Source organism: Myotis yumanensis, unplaced genomic scaffold (genome assembly GCF_028538775.1).
Source record: "Myotis yumanensis isolate MYYU_CA2020_CCGP unplaced genomic scaffold, mMyoYum1.0.hap1 SCAF_14, whole genome shotgun sequence".
Classification (NCBI taxonomy): Eukaryota; Metazoa; Chordata; class Mammalia; order Chiroptera; family Vespertilionidae; genus Myotis; species Myotis yumanensis.
Window position 1 is genome coordinate 22,594,473 of NW_027223765.1, and position 26,298 is coordinate 22,620,770.

General features: G+C 37.8%; 1 protein-coding gene across 1 annotated transcript in view; it reads left to right on the plus strand.

The window, feature by feature from the left end:
* The window catches only part of TBC1D5 (TBC1 domain family member 5), a 421,112-nt gene that overhangs the window by 227,842 nt on the left and 166,972 nt on the right, over positions 1–26,298 (plus strand). The window contains exons 6-9 of the mRNA XM_070433344.1: positions 8,758–8,866; positions 10,349–10,438; positions 10,532–10,606; positions 12,877–12,944. Coding sequence (XP_070289445.1) covers positions 8,758–8,866; positions 10,349–10,438; positions 10,532–10,606; positions 12,877–12,944 — 342 coding nt within the window. The remainder of the gene's footprint in view (positions 1–8,757; positions 8,867–10,348; positions 10,439–10,531; positions 10,607–12,876; positions 12,945–26,298) is intronic.

The following is a 26,298-nucleotide window of genomic DNA, read 5'->3' on the forward strand; positions in this document are numbered from 1 at the left end:
CTTTCCCCGGCTGCTGGCTTCCTTCCTTCCTTCCTTCATTCCATGCTGCCCGCTGATGGTCAGCACACAATATAGTGAGCGGTCGAACTCCTGGTCAGTCGAATTCCTGAGGGGACAATTTGCATATTAGCCTTTCATTATATAGGATTTTTACTGAGTGTTTTTAAAATTGTTGACAGTATTATAAATGTCCCCCATTTCCTTTCCTTTGCCCCCCCCCCCCCCCCCCCCCAGCCCCCGACCCATCCCCATGCTTTCACCACACTATTGTCTGTGAAGCCTGGAGATTTTTAAATTAGTGAGGAGTTTTTTTTTGAAATTATAATCCAGTGAGATTTTCTAGTAGGCCTTGGGTATGGATATTTCCTTACCTTTTCAGAGGCCCATGTGAATTATTTTCCCAGACACATTAATCCAAACAAATTATAAGCTACATATTAACCAGAAACTAAAGTTTATCTTATGAACCATTTATCTTCATTTAAAATGACCATTTCCTGGATCTTTGAACCAGTCTATTGTTGAGGATGGTTATATTAGGCTCACTATTGATAATTTTTGATAACTTATAGATGTATCACTGTCATTATTAAAGATGTGCTTTCCCAACTTCTTCCTGTATGTGAATGGAAAAAGAGGGAAGTGGTACTAAGCAAGGGGCAGTGGTGGTAGAGACAGAAACACAGACAGGGAGAGGCAATGAGATAGAGACTTTTTGACTAAAATAACTTATTACATCTATATCTGATCTTACTAGTAGCACCTTTTACTTATAATTAAGTATATATTGTGTTACATCCCTTATGGAATTACCTTGATTTTCAACCACTTATATTATTTAACTTCTAACACGTGTCTTCTTAACCCAACAGCACTATGTGTGAGTATGTATCATGTGTATCTTTACTTTTTATACCCTTTGTACCTTTATAGTTGTTATTTTAAAGATTGAATATATATATGAATGGTTCATCATCCTTAAAATACTTTGAGTTTTGCTGCCCATTATGAGAACCAGTAGCCACAAGATACTATATAAATGTATGTTTAAATGAAATAAAATAAAATATGTGGTTCTTCAGTTGCACTAGTCATATTGGACAGTCAGATATAGAACATTTCTGTCATCTCAGAAAGTTCTGTTGGATGGTGCTGATCTAGAGGATATCAAATAAATGGGGGATTCAGTTAAAATATACATTTTAACCTTTTTAAGATAAGTATTTCATGCATATATTTATTTCTATAGGCGCAAAACTCTAAGTCAACACAGTCTTGGAAAACATACTTTAAGAGATAAAATAGAGTTTTAATAAGATATCTGATTTTGCTAAATAAATGCCTGTTTCTAAATTACTGGAAAATAATTGGTTCTAAATTCTGTATTTCCCTTACAGTATTGCTTACATTTTAGAATGTGTGCCAAATTCTTCATCATACAAAAAGTTAGATATCAAGCTCATGCTAATTACCACAAATCTCAAGCTAAGTGAGGTGGGTGGGGAATGGGAAGAGGGAGGGAAGGTCTGCATGGAGGTGGCTGGAGAAAGGGATTTTTCCTTATCCTATATAATAAAGAGCTAATATGCTAATTAGACCAAACAGCAGAACAACCATCCAGATGACCTTCCAGATGACCTTCAGGATGAAGCCGGGGCTGGGAGGGCGAGCCCCTTGCACAAATTTCGTGCATCAGGCCTCTAATCACTGAACAATATTCCATTGTTTAAATGTTCCACAGTTTATTTACTCATTCATCTGCTAAAAGACATCTTTGTTGCTTCCAAGTTTGGGCAATCCTATATAATATGCAAATCGACCAAATGGTGGAACAACTGGTTGCTATGACATGCACTGACCACCAGGAGGTAGACACTCAACACAGGAGCTGCCCCCTCATGGTCAGTGTGCTCCCACAGGGAGAGCACACTCAACCAGAAGCCAGGCTCATGGCTGGCAAGCACAGCGGGGGTGGTGGGAGCCTTTCCTGCCTCCACAGCAGCACTAAGTTGTCAGTTGGACATCCCCCGAGGGCTCCCGGAATGTGAGAGGGCACAGGCAGGGCTGAAGGACCCCCACAAAGTGCACGAATTTCATGCATCGGGCCTCTAGTTAATTATATAAGAAACATCAGTAAACCATGGAATATAAAAGGTATTCATTCCAGACAACTTATAGACATTGTCTGGTACAGGATCTCTTTATCACCTCATTTCTAAATGCTGATCCTTTGATTATGTGTCTTTATTATGTACTTAATTTTTTATAATCATATTATATATAGCTTTATTTGATACATTTTCTAAATAATGTTTGTTGAGTTTACCTACTTTAACATGACCCTGAATTTAGAAGCTCTTAAAACATTTTGAAGAAAACAATACATGTTTTATTTAAAAAATAACAATATTTTATCTAACAGTCAAAAACTGTTGCTACTCAGTTCTTTATGTCCTTGTGGATATAGAGGTGGAGGCTCAAGATTTCTCAATTCAATGTTAAGTCCAAACCTGAATCAAAACATCATCATTAGTTACTTTTAACAACTGAGCTATTATTGCCTTTGTTTCAAGGGAGCCTCGTCACATGAGAACACATTTCACCTAGACACAGAAGAAATTCATTTTAAGCTTATGAGCAATTGTGCATTCTGTTTTTTTATATATAAGTGCTATGTCCTGATGTTTCATTATGGAGGAAAAAAGCTTTAAGTAAAAGTAAGTTTTAAAAAATTCCTGATATAGGAAGCGAAAAAGCCAGTAGACTTTCTAATTGCCTTTTAGAATCTCTGAGTTCCCTCATTACCTGTGATTTAAGCTAAAAATGAGGTAATTATAGATAACATCAGTGTTTATCTGGTTGATCTTGGCACCTGCAGTCCTAATGTTGTAACTTAACCAGATCTGGTGCCACACTGCAGTCTGATGCCGACATACCTAATTTACGCTTCTCACATTCCCATTGATTTTTACTTTAGATGTTCCTTGTTCTATTTGAATAGCATTTTTAAAATCATACCTTTAAAATGTTATAAAGTTACATACTCTTACATGGAGTATTGGAATTATAGCACAGTCCTTCATTAATAGAAATCTTCCACTATGTTTCTAGACAGATTAGAAACAGATTACAAGTTTATTGTTTCCTTTTTCCTATGCATTTGATAAAGCAAATGTGATAAAATTAATAGGGCAATTTTTCAAATATTGGCATGCACTTTAGGATTAAAAAATTGTATAAATCTTTTTGCATCAGGTTAACTTTTTTTTATCTTCAAATATTTTCTACTCATCTAACTCTGAGTTTATCCTGCTTCAAGATCAACTTCATCCTGCCCTTGCCTTGAGTTTTACGATTATTCTAGTCAAATATAAAAAATGATGATCATGGTTGACTGGCCAACCATAGAGGCTATATAACAACACATCAGTTATCTAGGGGTCATCTTTGAGGACTCCTCTAGCACACTTCCCCCTTAGGACACTTCCAAGAAACATGTGTCCACCCTCCTTCCTGTTCCCCAGAGATAATCCCTTCTCTGCTCTCAGTAAAAAACAAAGTAGCTTCTCTAAACCAAGTATTGAAGATTCTAAGAACTAGCTAGACTCTATGTCAGCGGTTCTCAACATGTGGGTCGCGACCCCTTTGAGGGTCAAATGACCCTTTCACAGGGGTCGCCTAAGACCATCGGAAAACACATATATAATTACATATGGTTTTTGTGATTAATCACTATACATTAATTATGTTCAATTTGTAGCAATGAAAATACATCCTGCATATCAGATATTTACATTACGATTCATAACAGTAGCAAAATTACAGTTATGAAGTAGCAACGAAAATAATTTTATGGTTGGGTCACAACATGAGGAACTGTATTTAAAGGGCCAGAAGGTTGAGAACCACTGCTCTTTGTAGTCTCTGCGCTCTTTCAATTATTGTAGTCATTTGAGCCCCTAGAGACATTCTCCCTTGTCCAAATAATGTCCGAAAATGGAGTAGAAGCCATCATATAAAATATATAGTATAAGATGTATTCTCTAGCGTTATCACCATTTGGGACAATTCAGAAATTTTCTAGTCCAGAATTGCCACATAATTAAGTCACTTATGCATTATTTAGGTTACAAAAGTATTTAAATAATTATATTTGGAAGGCTTTAACTAGTTTCATATTAATTTTATGTTCAAGACTTGGGAAAATACTACCTTAAAATACATAATTAGGAATAGACAGCACCTTATGATCATCAGCTGTATTTTTATTCTCTGCATACTTGAGTTGATCTCCATGTTTACAAAAACTATTGCAGGAGGCTTAACTACCTAAGTTGGTCTTAGAGGGAAGGCAGCAACTGCTGCTGCAGAAGTTGATTTCATTTACTTAGAAATGATTGCAGCGCTCATAGCCAACATTTTTAATTAGTAACAACATTCTTGAGGAGGACAAAGGTAGGCTCAGAATCCTTCTCAACACAATGCTTCCAAGGCAGCCACTACTAATTCATTAACATTGGCATGAAAAAGGAAACCAGCTTATCTCTGCCTCTCTCTGCTGAGATGCTGGTTATGTTTTCAGGGACCCAGTGCCTGCAAGGCAGAGTAATTGCCACTAGATGGCAATAGTGCTATGTCAAGAGAGTCCTCAAGGCCCAGGTCTCTAATGGTCCAGCGGTTCTCAACCTGTGGGTCGCAACCATCGGAAAACACATATAGCATATCAGATATTTACATTACGATTCATAACAGTAGCAAAATTACAGTTATGAAGTAGCAATGCAAATAATTTTATGGTTGGGGGTCACCACAACATGAAGAACTGTATTAAAGGGTCGCGGCATTAGGAAGGTTGAGAACCACTGCATCTGTTCCATTTGAGGCTTTTACAAATATAAATGTTCTTGGAAGTCCATAACCACCCACAGCAGTTGTTGACTTACCTGCTCAGTCCAACTGGTGACAACTTTTCTCTATACCCTTGTATTTGATGTTAAAAAAACTAAAAATCTAAGGAAGAAAGTATAAGGGCACACTAATATCTTGCCTTGTTGCCACGGGCAGTTTTTGTCTTGGATATCTGGAGTATCATGTTCCCTGTAGTAGTGTTTTCCATATTATTCCAGGAAGATGCTCAAGCTAATTCTCATTCCTTTTTTCTATTGACAACATATTTGATTTTTCTGAGTCTTAGTTTTCTCATTTATAAAGAGGATTAAATATAGTTACCCTAGGAGGGTTGTTTAGAGGTTAAAAGTGATAATATCTAGTCCTGGCTGGGTGGCTAAGTTGGTTGGAGTATTGTCCCATTCACCAAAAGGTCTCAGGTTCGATCCCCCGTCAGGGCACCTATGGAAGGCAACCAATTGATGTTTCTCTCTCTCTTCCTCTCTAAAAATCAATAAAAAACATATCCTCAGGTGATGATTTTTAAAAAGATTATATATATAAAATCTTATATATTATGACATAGGTGGATTTTAAGCATTTTAATGACATCATTGCCAGATTTTTGCTATTACAGTAACAGTATATATACTAATGGTATATGACAGAGTTTAGCAACTACCTTTTATTTTTTGTTAATTAAACTGAAAAATTCCACCTCTGGCTCCTCAGTACCTACACTTCTTTTCCCAAGTCCAGTAGTCCAGCTCCCCTCAAAGGGCTAAACTTTTCAACATTTTGCCCTTGAAGGTCTGTCAAACCTCTGATAGCTCAGCTGTTGGATGTAGCATCTCATCCAACATGGTGCTACATGCCCATGGTGCTAGTATTTATTATTTTCTTTACTGAGTGTTAATTTTTAGATATAAAACTATTCTTCCCTCCTTTGTATTACCAGAGTACTTTGTCTTAATCACATCATTATTGGTTTGCATATACATCTATTCTCTTAACTTTATGCTTTAAAAAATATATATCTGAGTGTTAAGCACATGGTAGGCACTAAATGTTTATTATGTATACTCTGTATCACAGTTTATTAACAAAACACTATTCCAGAGGAGAGAAAGACAATTAATAGGCTATCTTGTGGCTTTATGTTGCTCTGTTGTTAGAGCTCTTCATCAGTTTGAGATGTTAAACCTTAATTGGAACTATAAGTACCCATGAATAAATTTAAATGATTGTGAATTTCAGGGATAGTGTTTCCATTTCACATGCCTCAGTCTCCTTTTCTCTTTGCCAACCCTGTAATCAAGGCACAGGATCTTATTTAAGCTAACAAATGATTATCCTTCATTACATAAGTAGTATGTAACTTGACCTTAAAAGGCTGCTTACTTCACAAGATGGCAATGAATCCAGCCACCAGCTGTCTCTACTTTCACAATATCTTGGTACCTTTGAATAGAAGCTGATTTTTCAAGAGCTAGGGAGTCATTGCCTCACACTTCCGTCTCAGATCTAGAATGCATCGGTGTTTTCAGGCCATGGAACTGCATCGTCTCTCATGAGTTCTGATTCCTCTTGGGTTTAAAATACATTTGAAATCTGCATTTTTTTGTTTACAGACCACAAGCTATATGAATGTACAGTTTCTGAGATATACTCCTGTAGTGTTCTTTGTACTCATTGCTGATCTCGTCTTTGAGTATTATTAAAACCTGGATAAAAACAAAACTTGAACAATAAGAGGTGGATAATGTATGTGATATTGTTGGAAAATAGATAATGTATTTAAAATACTACAGGTAACACAAATGGACTAAAGTGATTTTTAAAACCATAAGATTTCAGTGACTATTTCTTTGAACGTGGAGTGGCTAAGAACTACTTCAGCATAAAAACAATGGAAAGATCATCAAGATAAATTAATGTTAGGTTTATATTATATACAAATTAAAAAGCTTCAGGGTGTAGAACAATCAAGAGGATTGGGTTAAAAATACATATAGATGGCAGGAAAGGTGTAATGTCTTTAATGTATGAAACGCTCTCTCAGACCTGTGATAAGGCCTACTATAATAAAAGCATTATAACATTATTAACAATAATACTATTTTGTGAATGTTATGATATATGGTGCACCCTTCTGAGGGTCTGTCATACAGTTAAATCCTCATAGTAATTCTTTGAAGGAGATGATAGTATTACTATTATTCCATTTTACAGATGATGAAACAGAGACACAAGGAGGTTAAGTACCTTGCTCATGCTTGCATAGCTAGTTAAGTAGCTAGTACATTGGCTGTTTTTCTGATCCCAGGAGTGTGGTTCTGATGTCTGTTTTCTTAACCAGTATCCTATACATCTTAACATAGGCAAAGGACAAGAAAGGAAGTTGTAAAAAGAAGAAATATAAAATGACCTAAAAAGCATGAGAAATTTTTAGTTTCATTAATGATATAAAATCAAGTTAAAATAAAAATGAAATAGTAGCTCTCTTATGAATAGAGTGATGAAAGTAGAAAGTTTGCATGGAGTGGTGGTACAAGTTTGCATGGTGGGGTGTGTGTCCCACTCGGGATACTTACCCACAAGGCAGAAGGCTTGGTGGGACAGGGAGCAGTGCTGCAGGCTGAGGCTGGAGATTCTCCTGTCCCAGGCCGTGGGAATGTGCCATTGCCCTGGTAACTCTTCTGGAAAACTGTGGAGAAGATGTGCTTGCTCCACAGTCTGGTTTTTTAACTCCACGTGTACAGTTGAGTGTCAGATACCATAGCGCGTAAGACTGGCCTTTCTCAAAATAAGTCGGGTCTGGTCAGTGGCAGCTGCATGTGTGTGGGGAAGAATGATTGAGGGTTTCAGAGGTTTTCTTTTGAGTAAGTCTCTGAAGAGATTGCCAGGCTTTTAGCTTTGATTAAAAATTTTCAAATTACACATTTCTTGTGTCATTATTATATCTGAGAGAAATTTCACAAAGCTGTACTCGGTTGCCTCAACTGTTAACGAATGTTTCTTGATGTTTAGTTTGGTATAAGATGCTGGGAATATAAGTCTACTTCCTTTATTCAAACTCAGTAAGTGGTTTGGGACAATTAATTTCCAATTGTTTCCCAGTAGAGCAGATTTACTTGTATATTAATGAGGCACAGGTGTTAGGCCCCTGGTGTCTGTGTGCCTGGGAGGCATATTTCAGTTGTTTATCTACTCAGCCATAGGTACTGCAAGGTACTCAAGCTTGCCTTTAACAGTTTTTACAGTGAGGCTTTTTAATTTTTTGATGTTTATTTTTTTCAAATTTGCCTGCACCTGTTAAAATTTTAAAACAGATCATGTAGAAAGAAGTACAGAGATTTCAATAGAAAATAGCACTAAAAAATAAAAGAAAGCAGTCTTCTGGTATATCTACCTGCCAGCCTGACATTGAAGAGAAATGGGTTCATTTCAACAGATATTTCATGTGAGAAGCCAATGTAATCAACAATGCACCTTTTTATTGTGTGTTTTTGGAGCACGTATATCTTTGTCAATGGCTAAAGCAGTCATAAGCTTATGCTAATATTCATTTTTTGTTTTGTCTATTCACTGAACTGCACTACCAACATTTTAGAGGAAATGAAATAGCCTCCATAGACATTATGAATTTCAGTAGCTGGCATAATTATAGCTATCTACATATTCATTAAATCTACAGAAGAACTCTGTCCAAAAAGACAGCCATGCGTTCAGAAACAGTGCACAACTAAATATATACGTCTTAAAAGTTGCATTTCTTAGATTTATTTAAAATTAATTTCCTGTAGCACTCCTCTCCAAGCAGAAGAATTTTAACAAAAGCTTCTCCATGGTTTGGTTTCTTGCATATAGGAAAGAATGGGAGGAACTCTTTGTAAACAACAATTACTTGGCAACAATAAGGCAGAAGGGGATTAATGGGCAGCTGAGAAGCAGCAGGTTCCGCAGCATTTGCTGGAAGGTAAGAAGAAAATATTTATTTACAGTTTGCGGTTGCAGTATATCAACACATTACCTGATGCCCTGGAAGATTACCCATTCGGGGGATCACTGAATTTTCCAGGAGCTGCACTTTAGACTTTTTTTGGCCATCCATGCTTATCTTTCATAGAACATTTACTAATAAGGTTGAACCACCTTAGTTCTGAATAACTGGTGATGGTAAAGGAGTCATTTGAAATAACAGCTTTTTCATCTCATTTGATGGTGCAGAAATCAAAGCAACACCTTAACATGCCCCAGCCGCTGCAGAAACTGTTGAAGTGGGGCAGGGGCAGAGGGGGGATTTACTTTCAGATTCCTATTATATCTAGTGCCATCATTTATCCATCCTTTCTTTTCTCGTTGTAAATAGCATATAGGAAAGATTTTTTTGTATTTCTTTGACTGGACACACAGTGTAGGGCAGCAAGAAGAAGTGGAAGGGAATTAGGTCAATCTCTTTAGAAAGGGCCATTGGTTACCAAAACTGGTAATAATAATCCACAAATATCATTTTAGTTGCTTGGAAATATTGTCTCTTTTTCTACTCAAAATGAATTAATTTAGGTTTAGTCTCATTTCTAAAATGACTTTTACTGGAAGTTTTTTAGGGTAGATCTGCATGAATTGAGCATTCAGAATCTGCAAGTACAGACAGTAAGGAAACATGATGTATTAGACAGTTTTAGATTTAATAATTTAGATTTAATAATTAAAATACATTTTTCTTCTGTTAGATGCAGGCAGTGAAGGCAGGAAACCTGCTGATGAAATATTTGTATACAAATATTTGTGCCTCTTCTCCCCTCCATTCTTTGTTGTTTAACTTTTAGTATCATTCATTTGCGGAAAATAAACTCAAATCCAGATTTATTTTAATGTATTAAGCTAAATTAAATCAAATTTGTCTTTTTAAGAATGCTTGTTATTTTCATAAGCTGATTGCCGGTTGTAAATTGAATTTTCTGCTGTGAAAGGAATGACTTCACTTCTCAGGCTGTGTCCTCAGATTGCTCTAGTCTGTCCTCTACCTGCTTCATTCAAGACAAATCTTAAACCTTGAAATTACTAACTGGACCTTATGCCTGTTAATGTCCTCTCTTACCCCAAACAGTACTTCTCCATTTCACTGGCATAGCAATTTTGGACTGTAAAATCGGAACCACACTTGAACCTCAGTGAATTTTTTTGTTCATTTTTAATATATATCTAGAGAGAAGGTTGCTTCCATTTTGTGGTGTAGCTTTTGAGATCTTAGGGGGGAGGGTGGCCTTTGTTCACATTTGGAATTATCCAAATATATATTTCTTAAATATCTCCAAACTTATTGAGAATTAGAATGATGATAGAAATATGAAATGCCAGGAATATGAATATCTTAATTTTCAGGTGATTCTCTTTGGCATAGTTTCACACTTTACTTCTTATGATTTTTATAAAAGTTTTTTTTTCTTCTGGACAGCTATTTCTTTGTGTTCTTCCTCAAGATAAAAATCAGTGGATAAGTAAAATTAAAGAATTAAGAGCATGGTATAGCAACATCAAAGAAATAGTAAGTTGCATTTTAATTAATATAATTGTTTTCAAATGTGTGCTTTAAAGTCCAGTGGCCTCTGATCTCTTGTTTTCTTTCTTTCTTCCCTAGCACATCACCAACCCGAGGAAGGTCGTTGGCCAGCAGGACCTGATGATCAATAATCCCCTTTCACAGGATGAAGGGGTAAAATTCACGTTTATTCCTATCGCAACTTCTTTTGCCCATAAGCACGTGTTTATCAGACTGGTTATCAGTTACCACAAAAGCAGAGTTATTTCATATCAACTATTTTTTTTCACCCTCACATACTACCTAAAACCTCATAGAAATTTTCTCATCTATATATATACTGTGTTGGAGGAAGTGTATGATCCATATCTGTGGAATGCCACTACAAAGGAGAAGTCCCAAGGGGGTCTTTAAGAACTAAGGATGAGCTAGAAGAGCAAAAAGATGAGGATGGAACTGTTTTATCAAGGGTGCCGTAGGGAGCGGTAGGAAAGCCTCCCTGTATAATAGAAATAGAGAAGGGTTCACTTTGTAGGACTAACTCAGAGGAAGAAAGGAAACTATTTGTAGTGATTCTATGAAGAAGTTTTTAAAGATAGGGAAAAGGTTAGACCTACCTCCACTCATATTCTCGTGAAGACTAGGAATAATTACTTCTTTATAAGTGTTGTATAATTTCTTTAATTACTGTTGTAATTCCTAGTTTCCTACTAATAGAAATTTTTTTCTAGTTAATATGTAACATTAGCATTTTTCCCTGATACATATCTATCCTATCTAATAAAAGAGTAATATGCAAATTGACCATCACTCCAACACACAAGATGGCCGCCCCCAGGTGGACACAAGATGGCCAGCAGGGGAGAGCAGTTGGGGGCGACCAGGCCTGAAGGGTAGGGCAGTTGGGGATGACCAGGCTGGCAAGGGAGGGAAGTTAGGGGTGACCGGGTCAGCAGGGGAGGGCAGTTGAGGGCAATCGGGCTGGCAGGGGAGCAATTAGATGTTGATCAGGCTGGCAGGGGAGTGGTTAGGGGGTGATCAGGCTGGGAGGCAGAAGTGATTAGGGGCAGTTAGGCAGGCAGGCAGGCGAGCGGTTGGGAGCCAGCAGTCCTGAATTGTGAGAGGGATCCCAGATTGGAGAGGGTGCAGGCTGGGCTGAGGGACACATGAATTTCATGCACCGGGCCTCTAGTGTATATATATAAAAGGCTAATATGCAAAGTGTCCCCTTGGGAGTTAGACCAGGAGTTCGATCACTCACTATGACGTGCGCTACCACCAGGGGGCGGCATGGAATGAAGGAAGGCCCCGGCCGGCAGCCAGCAGTAGGGAAGGAAGGTCCCGAATGGCCTTGATCACTGGTTCAGCCTAGAGAACCTACCCGTGCACGAATTTCATGCACCAGGCCTCTAGTAAATATTATAATTTAGTCTATGGTATAGCAGCATAAAATATTAAGTAAATTGTAAAACTTTACATAAATTCACATTTTAAGAAGTACGTAAAAATCTGTTCAATTGGGCCCTGTCTGGTGGGGCTAAGTGGTTAGAGCATTATCCCTTGCACTGAAGGATTGCAGGTTCATTTCCAGCCCCAGTCAGGAGGCATGTGGGAGGTAGCCAATCAGTGTCTCTCTCTCACATCGATGTTTCCCTCTTCCTCCCTATCCCCTCCTTTTCAATCTCTCTCTAAAAATCAATGGAAAAAAGATCCTCAGGTGAGGATTAACAACAATAAAAAACTATTAAATTAGAAGACCAAACTTTGTAGAAAACATTGGGAATTCAGATTAGGTTCATGTCGGACCAATTGGGCTATGGCCTACTCTAATCCAAGCAGAACTTTTTGTAGTTTAGAGGTAGTACCGGGTACATAGTAGTAAAAGTATTGTTCATTTTATATAGATAACAGAAAATAATTTAAATATATATATATATGCGCCCAGCAACCGAATAGCACAATGACCAGTCGCTATGATGTGCACTGCTGCGGCCAACCAGCTGATCCAGCTCAATCAGCTCACCACCCCGATCGGGGTTGGGGCGACAGCCAACAGTCTGTGGCCCCTCCCCCTGCCAGCTGTCCTGATTCCCCCCCCCACCCCAATAGGGCTGGCCAACCTCCCGCATCCCCTTCCCCCCACTGGCCCCAACCCCAATCAGCCTCCATCAGAGCAGGCCTGCTGGACCCCACGGGTGCACAAATTTGTGCACCGGGCCTCTAGTATATAATAATATCTCTGGAAAAATTGGTGTTAGAATAAGGATATGTCTGAAAGTAAACTAGAATTTAATAAAATTGCTTCAGTTTCAGGTTTCCTACCTGCAATGTGAAATGATAACTCAAAGAAGGATAAATTTAATAATTTAAGTTATTAAATTGAGATCATCAAAGTCAAACAAAGGTGTGAGGTTATTTTAAATAGGTTGTTCTCTTTATTTCAGAGTCTTTGGAATAAATTCTTCCAAGATAAAGAACTCCGATCGATGATTGAACAAGATGTCACAAGAACGTATGTAGAACTATTTATAAATTACTTTCAATAATTAAAATTAGTATTACCTCTGTGTTTTAGCAAAATCCAAAATCTATTGAGGAGTCTTATGTTAATAACAAAGTTATTTTGGCCAAGTTTTGATAATAACTATCATTTTCTATTCTTAAAATATAGATTTCTGTGTTCCATTTTTCAAAATAAATTATTATATTTATAATGTTGACACTTAAAATAATACTTAATCATTTTTTCAATTTTTCACAGTTATTTTAAGTCATGTGCTTCTGATTAAGGTTGTATTATGTATTCATAATACAGGTATTGCTAGAAAGATTTATCTCTTGCTTTACACCTTTGAATTCCCCTCTAACCAAATTACTTTTTTAAATGACTGCTATTATTTTTACCCTCTTTATTTCCCTTCCTCTTGAAGCCATTGAGATTTGAAACAATTTCTTCTCTTAGTCTACTCAGTATTTACCATGTGAAAAAGCAGTTTCTTATTTAGCACATAGTCAATATCCATACCTTTTCTTATTTTTCTGGGTCAAGTACTATAGTGAAAAGTACATGGAATTTGTGTAAAAAGATCCTAGGGTAAGTTATAGCAACATATGATGTAATCTTGAGCAAATTACTTTCAATGAATGTCTTTCTCCTGAGTGTCCTTTTCTATAAAATGGGGAAAATAGCAATCACCTCATAATGTTGTTATATGAATATATTTGTAATAGAAGTAAATGAGATATGTTTATACTTTAAACTATAAAAAAGCACATACATGTTAGTAAATTTGATTTAATCATTGGGGTCTAGGATGAGCCAGGTATACAGAGTCATGAGTATCTCTGGGGCCTTCTTCCAAGTCCTTCTGCAGCTTTGCCTGTCTGCCTACTCTTAGTTCAACTCCTACTAGATTTGTCACAGTGTCAAGGCCTCTGGCTCTCTGCTATTCCTCTCTTTCCAGATCCAAACAGAATAATCAAATGACATGGACTACTTTTAAGGTAATTCTACATATTTAACAAATGAAATTTGCTTCAAAAATTCAGAGGAATCTTGAGTTCAGAACACAACAAAACCTTAGAAAGCTGGCAATAGTATTGGTTTGGGAATAGAGATTTGGGATAATTTTGATGAGCTTGAGTTATCCAGTTACCAGAAGTAACCACTTACAGGGAAGCTCCACTCAGAGATGTAGGGTAGCTATGTGCAATGCTCCCATTATCGTCTTGGAAAGTAGAAGGCCATTGTGTTGATGCACAAGAGGCACTCAATTAACATTTGTGAATAAAACAAAAATAATAAGTTTCCTCATCAGTCATTTAAGTAACTAGGTAATTAGTGGCAGTAAAACAGGTCTCTAAAAACAAAATCCAAGGTATATATTGCTAACCCAGCAGTAAAGGTACCTCTTTCTTTCAGATGCGAGGCAGTTATCTTAGAAAAATTGACCGCTTCAGCTTGAAGTGGCTAATAAGGATGATAGCGTTCATACCATTATTAGATGGAAGTGGAGGACCTGTGCCATGGGGCAGAAGCACACACTCAGAGGCCAGGTGTGCCAGTTTGGCTAAAAGAAACAGCAAACAGAGGGGGAAATAAAATGCGGATAGCCACACCTAGCTGGAAGTGGCTTTGAGGGGTCTGTTCATCATTTTGGTTACTTAGCTCAAACATTTTTGCTTTGCTATTAGAAAGTGTTATTTTTGAAAGCTGTGTTCTTGTAACTATTTGGTTTCTTATTTTCTGTGCATTTTTCTTATGGCATGTATATAAGTTAGTTAATCTCCACTGGTACATTTTAATTAAGTTGGCAAACCCAAGATTCAGGGAAAGCAGCTAGGAAGCCCTATAGTCCATAGCACAAGTGGGGAGGTTGCATACCTTCTTTCCCAGAAGGCTCTCTCCATATTTAGAGTAAGTTTCCTTGTCATCTCTGTATGTATCTTGTGGCAAGTAACTTTGTTTGTAGGGTAAGACTGTCAGTCTTATTGTAAAGCCACCAAGTTGCCTAATCATAAAAGCTGAGTAGCTTGAGTAATTTTATTACTTTAGGTAATACATTCTCTCTAGAAGGCACTACATGATCTAAAATCCATGGTTTTCAATTTAGTCTGCAAGGCAGCTCATAATGCAATAGGAGATGAAAGGAAGTACAGCTCAGTGAATATTATACGATGCTACTCAGTCACTGGCATCTGTGATAAGAATTTTGTTTTTTTTAATGTTTATTTATTGAATGTTTATACTGTTCCAGGCTGATCCTTTGGAGGGGGTGGGGAGAAGAGTGGTGCAAAAGACAGACAAGGTCCTGCTATCACAAGATAACCATTTTAGTGCAGGCGGTAGAGGGTGAGATAAGCATGTATAGATACAGAGGGCAGTTGTAGAGGGAAGGAATTGCTGTGAAGAAATAAAGAAGGGTAATAGGAGAACTAGAGGGGATGGCTGCTTTAGGAACAGTGATCAGAAAAGGCATTGTTGAGAAGATGACATTTGAAGTGAGATGTGAACAAATTTTAAAAGCCAGTCCTGTGAATATCTAGGGGAAGAACACTCCAGGCAGAGGGAACAGCTGGAGCGAAGTCCCTCAGTTAAAATAAACTCAGTATTTAGAAGAACAAAGGGAAGGCAGGTATGGCTGGAAGCAAGTGATTTAAGTAGGGACATTGAGAGAAACTCAAATTCCAGACAAGCAGTCCTACAGACCACAGATAGGAGTTTGGAATTCATTACAAGTGCAATGGGAAGTCATTAGAGCAGTGGTCTCAACCTTCTGGCCCTTTAAATACAGTTCCTCATGTTGTGACCCAACCATAAAATTTTCATTGTTACTTCATAACTGTAATGTTGCTACTGTTATGAATCGTAATGTAAATATCTGATATGCAGGATGGTCTTAGGCGACCCCTGTGAAAGTGTCGTTCGACCGCCAAAGGGGTCGCGACCCACAGGTTGAGAACCGCTGCATTAGAGGCTATTGAGCAGGCATGTGATATCTGAAAATATAATTCTGGCTGCTGTGATATTGGAGTGAAGGTGGAGGTAGGAATGAATCTATTGCAGTATTCTAAGTTGAGTAATTAGTGACTTAGACTAAAGATGCACTATTAACGGTGGTTAAGAGTAGATGGTTTGAGGGTATACATTTTATATTTTTAAATACAGAGTAGGGAGTCATTATATGTAGTTTTCTCACATCGGTTCTGTTTTATATTTACTGCTCTGTTTCAGGTTCTTTTTACCTCCTACCTTGAGTCTCTTGTTTATTGTTCTCTTAAATCTGTTACTTACCTTTTCCACTATTATCCATGTGTTACAACCTTGTCTCCTCAAAGCACATTTCTAGTCATGATACTTGCTTCATCTTAAAGGTTCTATGACTCTCCCTGTGGTCTGCAGAAGAATGGACTAACACACACATACAGCTCCCTTTTAGGATTTCACTTATCTTTCTATTATTGATCTCTGGTTTGAGATCAGACATTGTATGACTTCTATTCTGTCACATATGTGAAGGTTGTGTTTTATGGTCCAGAATGTGGTCTGTCTCGTGAATGTTCCATGTGAGCTTGAGAAGAATGTGTATTCTGATATTGTTTGATGAAGTAGTGTATAGATGTCAGTTATATTCAGCTAATTGATGATGTTGAGTTCAACTATGTCCTTAATGATCCTCGGCCTTCCAGAACTGTCCATCTGATTGTAGGGTGTTAAAATTGCCAACCATGGAAGTGGATTCTTTTAGTAATTTTAGTAGTTTTTTTCCTCACATAGTTCGATGCTATTTTTTTAGGTTCATACATAATAAGGATTGTTTTGTCTTCTTGGATAATTGACCCCTTTATTATTATGCTCTTTTTTTATCATGTAATTAGTGTTGGTATGGTATGTTTTTCTCCATCCATTTGCTTTTAATCTACATGTGTCTTTATATTTAAAATGGATTTCTTGTAGGTAACATACTTGGGTCTTTTTTTATTATTATTCATGCTGACAATCTTTGTCTTTTAATTGGCCTTGTTAAGAAGAACAGTGCTGTGTTCACAATGGCTCCTTTTCCCTTCCCCTTGATGGAAGCTGGGGGTGGGGGTGGGGGATTTTTCTCTAATACTACTGTGGGAACCTCGTCCAGCTCCCAGAAGTAGATCTCACAATATTGTGAGGTCCCTCTATGACAGGTCCACCTGGAGTTTTTGACTCTCAGAGTTGTTCATACTGAGCTCAGTAATTCATCAATTAGAGTTCAGATTTTCCTACCCACCCTGGTTCCCACTTGTGAGTCTCTCTAACAAGCTGTGACTCCCTGTATTTGCCTGTCTGTCTCTCCAGTCTTGGGGACAGCAGTTTGCCCTGTGTCTTCCCCATTCTTATGGATCCAAGAAGAGTAATTGGTTCTTAGTCTTCTCAGCTTTTTACTTGTTAGGATGGAGTAGCAATGTCCAGACTCCTTATATGGAGGACCAGAAACTGGAAGTCCCTCCACAATTCCCTTTTAGGCCAGTGCTGTGGCACGATTCCCTGAATAGGTTTTGTGCTTTGCATTATTTGTCCTTGGGAATGCTACTAACCCACTCCTCCCTGTTGGATTCCCGACAGTTCATTCTTCAAAGCCTGAGTTCATCACCAACCTGTTAATGGAGCATTTTCCATTCTTTACAATTGGAAATAACTTGTGCCTATTCTATGTTCTAGTAGAATTTTCTTAATAACTTTTTGATGATTTACTTAATTTTGTTGAGGCTTTTCTACTTATTTAGACCTGCCAAGGTATTCAATCTGCCAATATAGTCAATGCATTTATTCTAATCTCCTCTGGGAGCCAGGCACTGGAGATGCCAAGATAAATATGGCAAGGACCCTTAAGAAGCTCAGAATCTAATAGAGAAAGCAGCCAAAAAAGTTACAGCCCAAATTAACTGGTGCTGTGATAGAAACAGTATGTATAAGAGCTCTGGTGGTAGCCCATCTCCTCCTTGAAACCTAACAGTAAGCCTGTGGAGGGCATGGACTAATGCTGTTTTGTCTCACAGTATAAAGTCAAGTTGATGTTTATGAGAGATATAAATACGCACACTTAAAAGAGTAACTATCAGCCTGCCGTTCTGAGTTTAAATAAGATAATTTCATACCACAAGCTGCATTGTTGCATTATTATTGAATATGTCACTATATTAAGTATTATCTCTTCTTTCAACTAATTTTAACATATTTTTATTCTAACTCTTTTTTGCCTTAAAGGGTTTTATATTCATTTCAATTAATTGTACTTTATCTCAACCTAATGAGGTTGTTACTCTTCTCATTTTTATTTCTGAAAAACCTGATAAAAAGGTAAATCCAGGAGTTCCATTTTACAGTGTTTCTGATTCAGAACCTGAATCGCCCATTCCAATCCAATTTGCCATGCTTCAAAGGCTGAAACATTAAATGAAACACAGTAATATTTAAGATGATGGGAAGTAATGAGTTTGAAATAAAATATCATTTCCATATTAGATGCCATAGAAGTCTGTTATTTGGTCTGTCAAGGTCTATTCTAAAAGTATATTTATAGTGTCTATAACATCATTTGCAAATTAACATATTTATAAGCTATTGCCAAATAGTATCTTCTTTTCTTCAGATGTGTTCTCCTTTTTCCTTCAATTAAATGATTAAAATTATTTAACTTACTTTTATCATTGTAACTTTGACTCTACTTAAAAGTTTATCTGATTGCCTATTGGATGTGCTACTCTTCACCTTCAATGTTTGGTCTTTTATTTTTGGTTATTGTAGGGTTATTGCAGTTAGCACTTCAGGCAGCTCATTTATCAGTTAAATCCATTCCTTCCTACTTAATCTCCATATTATGGTCAGATCTGTAAAGATCCAACTTTCTCAAATTAGTGTTTCCTTTTGTTTATAGTTTTCATAAAGCTTTTGACAATCTATTTAAGCAACTGTGTCTCAGTTATTTTTAGCTCTTCATTTGATATTTTGTGGGTTCATTAGTAATCGCTGAAATACTCTTTAAAACTATAGATGTGTGCTGTCCAATTTGGTACCCACCAGGCTCATGTGACTATTTAAATGTAAATTAATTAAGATTAAAACATTTTTATGAAGTCTTCTTCATTCATAGTAGCCATATTTCAGGTGCTAATGGCTATTGTATGGGACAGCATAGATATAGAACATTTTTTTATAGACAGTTCTGTTGGACAGCACTGTGGCGAACTCAGTGTTGTTATGTTTTTGTACAGTATATGATATGAATGTCTGCATTTTCTTTTTTATTGATAGTGAACTTTTAGATGTGGCCTATGCTAAATATTTGCTTTTATTTCCTTTCTCTGCCCTTAAGAAACCATGAATTTTTGTAGTATACAAGTCTTATCTGAGTTTTTGGTCAGATTTACTTATTATGTTATACTAGGCAGCTTAAAATTAGACTACTTTGAAAATTTCTTCTATATTACTGACATACAAAGGTGCTTTTACAAAGTGAACTTGTTGATTTTTTTTGTATGTTTAAAGTGCATCTTCTGCATAGTTCCCACGTTGGGAGGAATACTGTCAGTACTCTGTAAAGTGACAAGATTGTCACACTTTATAAATATAAGGTGTCCTCAATGTTGGTATCTCTATACAGCTTCCTCCAAGCCCATTTTTTACTTAAATAAAGAAGAAATTCCTCTGGGAAGGGAGATTTTATAAGCAGTTTCAGAGCAGAATTGATTTGGGTGTGTGTTAATGCAGACAATCTGCCCAGTGTTAAAATGTTAGAGAGAAAAAAACACACAAGCTGCCATCTTCGTGTGATCGCACCAAAATAGCAGCTTGTATTTATATTTTCAGTCTCCTCGAGGTGGACTGCAGGCACACACGAATGAGTGGATGCACTTGGTGTTGTGTTGTGGTTTTATTTAACGCAGGCAGAGTACACGCTTGTGCATGCACGACCAGCCCTCGCATATGCACTTGTTCACAGCCGAGAACGTGAAAACTACAACACAAGCCGCTCTCTGAGAGCTGTCGGCAACCTGTGTGTGTGTTTCTTAAATATTAAAGAGGGGGGAAACAGATTTTCAGGAATATAAGAAACAATTCTTCTGTCAAATGGCCTGTAGTCCTTCCTCATTTGACAACATTTAAGGTAACAACAAAATATTGATTATTACGGCTGTATGTATTTATTTAGAAATATGTATTTTCCTGTACTGCTTCTGTTTTTAATGTGTATTTTTCCCCATTTCTATTCCACTTAAGCATGCACATTCATACTGCACATTTATTCCAATTTATGGAATATTCAATATTTTTGAAAAAAAATTAGTATTTGAGTGAAAACATAGGTGTATTTGCTGCAGACTGTGCAGTTGTAGTACTTAATTAGCATCCTGATGTTCCAAGTCTTCAGAACTTAGGAGCAGTGGTACGAGTAGCAGCGGCACAGTCTGTCAGCCCGAGCTGCTGACCAGAAGAGTGTTGGCTGTTGAGATCCCCCTACTTGAGATTAAGCAATGTTTTTAGCACTGTTTATAGTTGTGGGCTCAATATTGATGATGGGAATGTTAAAAAGTAAAGTGTGCGAGGCGGTAAAGTAGTGCCTCATCCTGAAATAGTCCTGATAGGCATAGCCAGTCCACAGTATGACAGCCTTCTGAGAACTTCATGCAGATTTGGAATTGAAACAACTTTATTACTTCAAGGGTAAATGAGTGTTTCACTTAAAATACGTATGTATGTATATACACATTCATACAGGGTGTCCCCAAAATGGATACACACTTTGAATTATTATAAAGGCAGTGTTTAAAATACATTTCATTTTCAAAATGTAATTGAACCTATAGACATTATGTGTACTTTTTTGGGGACACCCTGTATATTATATATTTCCCTGATTTTTCACCTTTATGAATTAAAAGTGGGTTGTTTTTTAGAAGGGGAGTCAGTGGGAGAGAGGGCTTGCTCTGTAACTCAGGGCCTTGGAGAACTAGAAAGAATGTTTGATGGAAGCCTCTGTTTCCATGGTGACAGATACAACCTCCTGAAACTCCAGCCCTACTTGCCCTTTCTCCTGCACTGTTTGATATCTCCTGCTATCCGAACCTTCCGCTTCATCTTCTCACCTGTCTGGTGATTTCGAACTCCTACCTTCCATTTAGACTTTTGGAGATTTTTCTGCAATCCTCCTCAGCTATATTCTGCCACTTATCATCACAACAGATTCCTACTTTCTTTCCTTTGCCTTTTTAAAATCAGTGTTCGCCACCAGTTTTTGGCCTATGAAAGCTATATGTTTCTCTTGTCTTTAACTACAGAAACAGACTGCAGTGCTCTGATCTGACCTTTCTCATACTTCAGCTCCCTACCTCCAGTCCCTCAGTCCATAGATTTTTTTTTCAGTCCATAGATTTAATTTTCATTTTTCATTGGTTTATATGTTGGTAGATTTGTCAATTTATTTCTTCATTCAACAAATACTATTTGAGAAATTACTGTACGAGCTACTGTGCTATAAATTAAGGATTTTCATAAAGAAATTGTGTCTCTTCTGTTCTTTTATAGATCATACACAAAATGTCTATTTTCTCGCCTAGGTTTCTTGAGTACTTAGTTCTTATGTTTTGTATCTTCATTTTCCCTAGTGCCTGGCACCCAAATAGGCATTTGTGTCACTGGTAGTCATCTAGTAGTAAATCCTTTTGTTTTGCAAATGTGAAAAGTTAAAGTTCAGAAAGAATATGACTGGGGAAAATATAACTTGTTAATGGCCAAAATAGAAATAATACCTCGAACTCTAGGTCTTACTACTCACTACTCTATCATATTTTATGTCAACCTTGTTTACTTGGATTCAGCACTTTTTCAATTTATCAGATACCTTCTGTATGCAAACCACTCTGAAAGAAAACAGGAGACAGAAACATGAGTGACTTACCTCAAATCTTATTCAGAACGAGGTGGCGGTTAAATATTAAATAAATAGATGCTGTTTCTGCCCTCTGTGTTTATGTACTCTAATGCAGAGTTTCTTAGCCTTGGAATTATTGACATTATGGACCAATTAATTCTTTGTTGTGAGCAGCTGTGGGTGCGGTGTTGGATGTTTAGTAACATCCCTGACATCTAAGTGCTGAAGGCTCTGAGAGGCATGCTTTTTAAATCGTTACAGGGCATCAGGGCATCTTGTCAGACAGAAAGGCTCTCTAAGGCAGCGGTTGCCATCTGGTGGTCCGTGGACCACTGGTGGTCTGTGAGGTCCAAAAAAGGTTGGCAACCGCTGCTCTAGGGCATCCCTTTACTGAGATCTTAACAAAGGGTTTTACGTTCACATCCTTAGTTTTGTTTTTAGATTTGATATTTGCCCCAAAGCAGTGTCTTAATATTAGCACAAATTGCTGACTAGAGAGGCTGAGAATAAGAAAATGTTTTCTTTTAGACCCAGCAAGTCCTAGCTCCTTTTTGTTGTGCAGTTCTTCCTTTGCTTCTTTCATTCTATTATAAGTAACAGGTATAAACCAGGCAGCACCTTCAACACTCCGGCTGGATTGCTCCTTAGTTAGATCCCCAGTTTATTAGGTATGTTTTCTATTTTCCTTATAACTAAGGATTGCCATGTTGCGACTACATAATAAGGGATGTTTTCCCTGTATGTTTTCCCCTGTTAACATAAAAACATTCAAACCTGTAAAGATTTTTTGTGAGTTTATTTGAGCCAAACTGTCGACAGTTGCCCGGAAGCATTATCTCAACGGATTGGGATAATGCTCCAGAGAATGGTGTTTTTTTTTCATCTATTTTTATACATTGCAATCAAAGGAGAGAACGTAGGTGGGTTTCATGAAATCCATTGGTGATAGATTAGAGAGACGGGAGAAAGCAAAGGGAGGAAACCTCTGGGATTGGATAAAAAGTAAAATGATAGACACATACTTAGGTGGGTGCAGAATAGTTATAGTCACCAATTAATATAACAATGAAGGAATCTGTGGTATCTGTCCTGGCACCCAGGCACATTAGGTTGTGAGGACCCCCAAGGGGTCCGGAAGAAGGGAAGTTACAAGTTACGCAGACATTTCAAAAATATGTTATCATAGATGCAAAAAGACAGATAGGCTCAGTTAAGGTCAAGGCTGGACCTTGTCAGTGAAGATACTGGCCTAGGACGTAACTACCCACCATAACTGCTTTTAGTTAAAGTTTAATTTCAGACCATCCTTTGTGGTTACTTTAGGTTTCTGAGTTTGCAAGACCGCCATGCAGGCCTTTCCTGAGCTTGTCAGGTTAGCATGTGGCCCCTTTCGTCCACACCCCACTTTTATTTAAGCCTTCTCTGGCAGCCAGCTCCTCCTGGGCTGTGTCTGTCTTTTGCTAACAATCTCATTCACACCCTTTAGCCTTTCACTGATGCTTTATGCAAGGTCTTTGGAGCTTCTGTTCAGTTCCATAGACAGATCTATCACATACCTTATGCTTTTTAGCAATACCCCAATTTCAGGTATCAAAACCTATGTTAGTTATCTATTGCTACTATATAAGTCAACCAAAACTTAGTAACTTTAAACAATAATTATTTATTTCATACTTGCTGTATGTCGGGAGTTTGGAGCAGTTTAGCTGGAAGCTTCTGGCTTAGGAGTATCAAGAAATTGCAGTCAGGTTTCAGCTGGAGCTGCAGTCATCTGAAAGGCCTGACCAGGCTGGAGGACCAGTATGGCTTCCTCTCCATGTGGGTCTCTCCATGTGGCTGCTTAAGTGTCCGTCTCCAGGGGATACTTTCCCCAGACCAAGTGATCCAAGAATTTTCAGATATATTTTTAAAATACGACAATCCACATGTAGCTTCCCAGGCCGCCCAGATGACCTTTTTCCATTTTATCCAGCTGTAAGGGGAAAGGTCTATGGGCCCTCACTGGGGTTGGGGGATGAGTTTGGGGGTTACACATCACTTCTACTCTCATTCCATTGACTAGCACTAAGACAGGGCCACAGCTACCTGAAAAGGACACTGGGGAATTAAATCCAGCTGTGTGCCTGAGATGACAAGAAAGCAGATTTGTTTGAATAGGGAGAATGGTGAAATCATCAACCAAAGTAGAGGGAGCACAGAAAGAAAAAGTACCTGGAGTGTGTGGGTTCATTCTATATCAAACTGTTCCTGTATGGTTTTTGCTTGATTTTTCAGCTTTTCTATAATAAAACAATAAACCAGAGTAATGTATTGTAGTTATTTTGGTGTTTAATAGTATTCTAGGGAGTTTTCATCCACTCATTTTAAATTTTGGATGAATGCTTGCTCTGGAATTCTATTTTTGAAGTATGGGCATAACATCAGTTATTGTTCCTCCAAGTCCTTCTGTGCTTCTCTGTCCTACTGCATGATTATAAACCTTCACCAAGGGCTTTACTTTCTCCCTTGGGGCATCTTATTGAATACTTGCATCTTCAGTAATTCATCTGGGCCCAATGCTTTGTCTGTTTTAATACTTCTAATTACCTAATTATGTACTATAATGCAGTGACAAAGCCCTTTATCATTTCACTCTTTTCTTAACCCTTTTCTTGCTTAGGAAATACTCTTTTTGTCTCTTTGTTGTCTGAGAAACTCTTCCTTATAGACAGCCAGATATTTGCCTGGCTTCCCTTTATTGTCTTTCTGTTTTATGAAGACACTTGCTTTATTGAATGTCTTTCCAGTTAACTCCCATCAAGTACCTGGGATCCTGGTTTTTGGGCTCTAGAGTTGGTGTTTAGTCGTCCTCCATCTCTTACTTCCTGATTCACTCCCATACAGTCACATGAAAACGTATCCGAAAGAGAAATCGAATAGTCTGGTTGTCATAAAACAACTTTTGTGACAGAATTAGCAGCTATTCTGTCATTTATAGATCTTTTATGTCCACAAGTATTCATGAGTAAATTATTGGAAATCAATAAAATTTTCCAAAATTATGATGATCTGTACTTCAGGGTAACTAAACATTGATGAAGGGGAATTTTTATTTATATATGTATTTTAGATAATAAAGGAAAAATGATAAAATCATAGTCTTACCATTTTATAACCTTTAGTGAATTAATGGACCTAGGCAATGCTCATCCCTGGTTGCCAGCATCATAAAAGGAGAGATAAGTTAACAGTACATGCCTCCTGATAGAATTGTACACACCGGCTACACCAGTTATTTATTGCTGCATTGTAAGCCACCCCAAAGCTTAAAACAACAGCATAATTTATTTTGTTGATGCATCTATAACTTGGGCAGGTGTAAGCAGGACAGTTTGTCTCTGTTCCACGTGGTGTTGGCTAGGCCAGCTTGAAGGTTAGGGGCTGGAATTTCTGAACACTTGCTCACATACATGGCTGGCTGTTGAAGCTGGTTCTCAGCAAAGACCTTCTCTGGAGCTATGGCTCCAACACTTCTACATAGCCCTTCCATGTAGCTGCTTCTCTTCCTAGCAGCATGGTGTCTGGGTTCCAAGGATGTGTTCGGATGGAGAACCAGGCAGACGCTATGTTACAGCATCCCTTATGCTGCATTCTCTGGAAGAAGCTATCACGAAGGCCAGCACATATTCAAATGGAGGGGAGTTTGACTCATCTTTTTAAGGAAAGCATGCCAAAGAATTTGTAAACATGTACTAAAACCATCATGCTGCCCATAAAGAACTTCGTTGAAAGTTGAGCCTGAATCTGATTAGATCTCTAGACCTAACTACCAGTTTATAGGAAATACTAGAGGCCCGGTGCACAAAATTCATCCACTCAGGGGAGTGGGGTGGGGGGGGTGTCCCTCAGCCTGGCCAGTGCCTTCTCACAGTCTGGGAGCCCTTAGGCGATGTCCAACTTTCTGCTTAGGCCCACTCCGCATGGAGCAGACAGTCGGACATCTTTAGTGCTGCTGCGGAGGCCGGAGAGGCTCCTGCCACCTCAGCGCACTTGCCAGCCATGAGCCCTGCTCAGGGTTTCTGGCTGAGTGGCGCTCCCCCTATGGGAGCGCACTGACCACCAGGGGCAGCTCCTGCGTTGTGTGTCTTCCCCTGATGGTCAGTGTGCATCATAGCGACCAGTCATGCCGCCATTTGGTCAATTTGCACATTAGCCTTTTATTATATAGAATGGGGGAAGAAGAATGGATTAAATAACAAAATGGAGGATCAATGAATAAAATACAGAATGTGGGAAGTTTCTACAGGATGAAGAACCTGGTTTCTTATAAAAAAGAGAAAAGGACAAATTTATTGAGTTAAAGTGTCAAAAAATTGCAATGCATAGATATTTCTTGAGTCTTGATTTGAACAAACTAAAATTTTTAGAGATATTTGAACATTGACTAGATACTTCATTTAACTATTGTATTATTTTTACTAG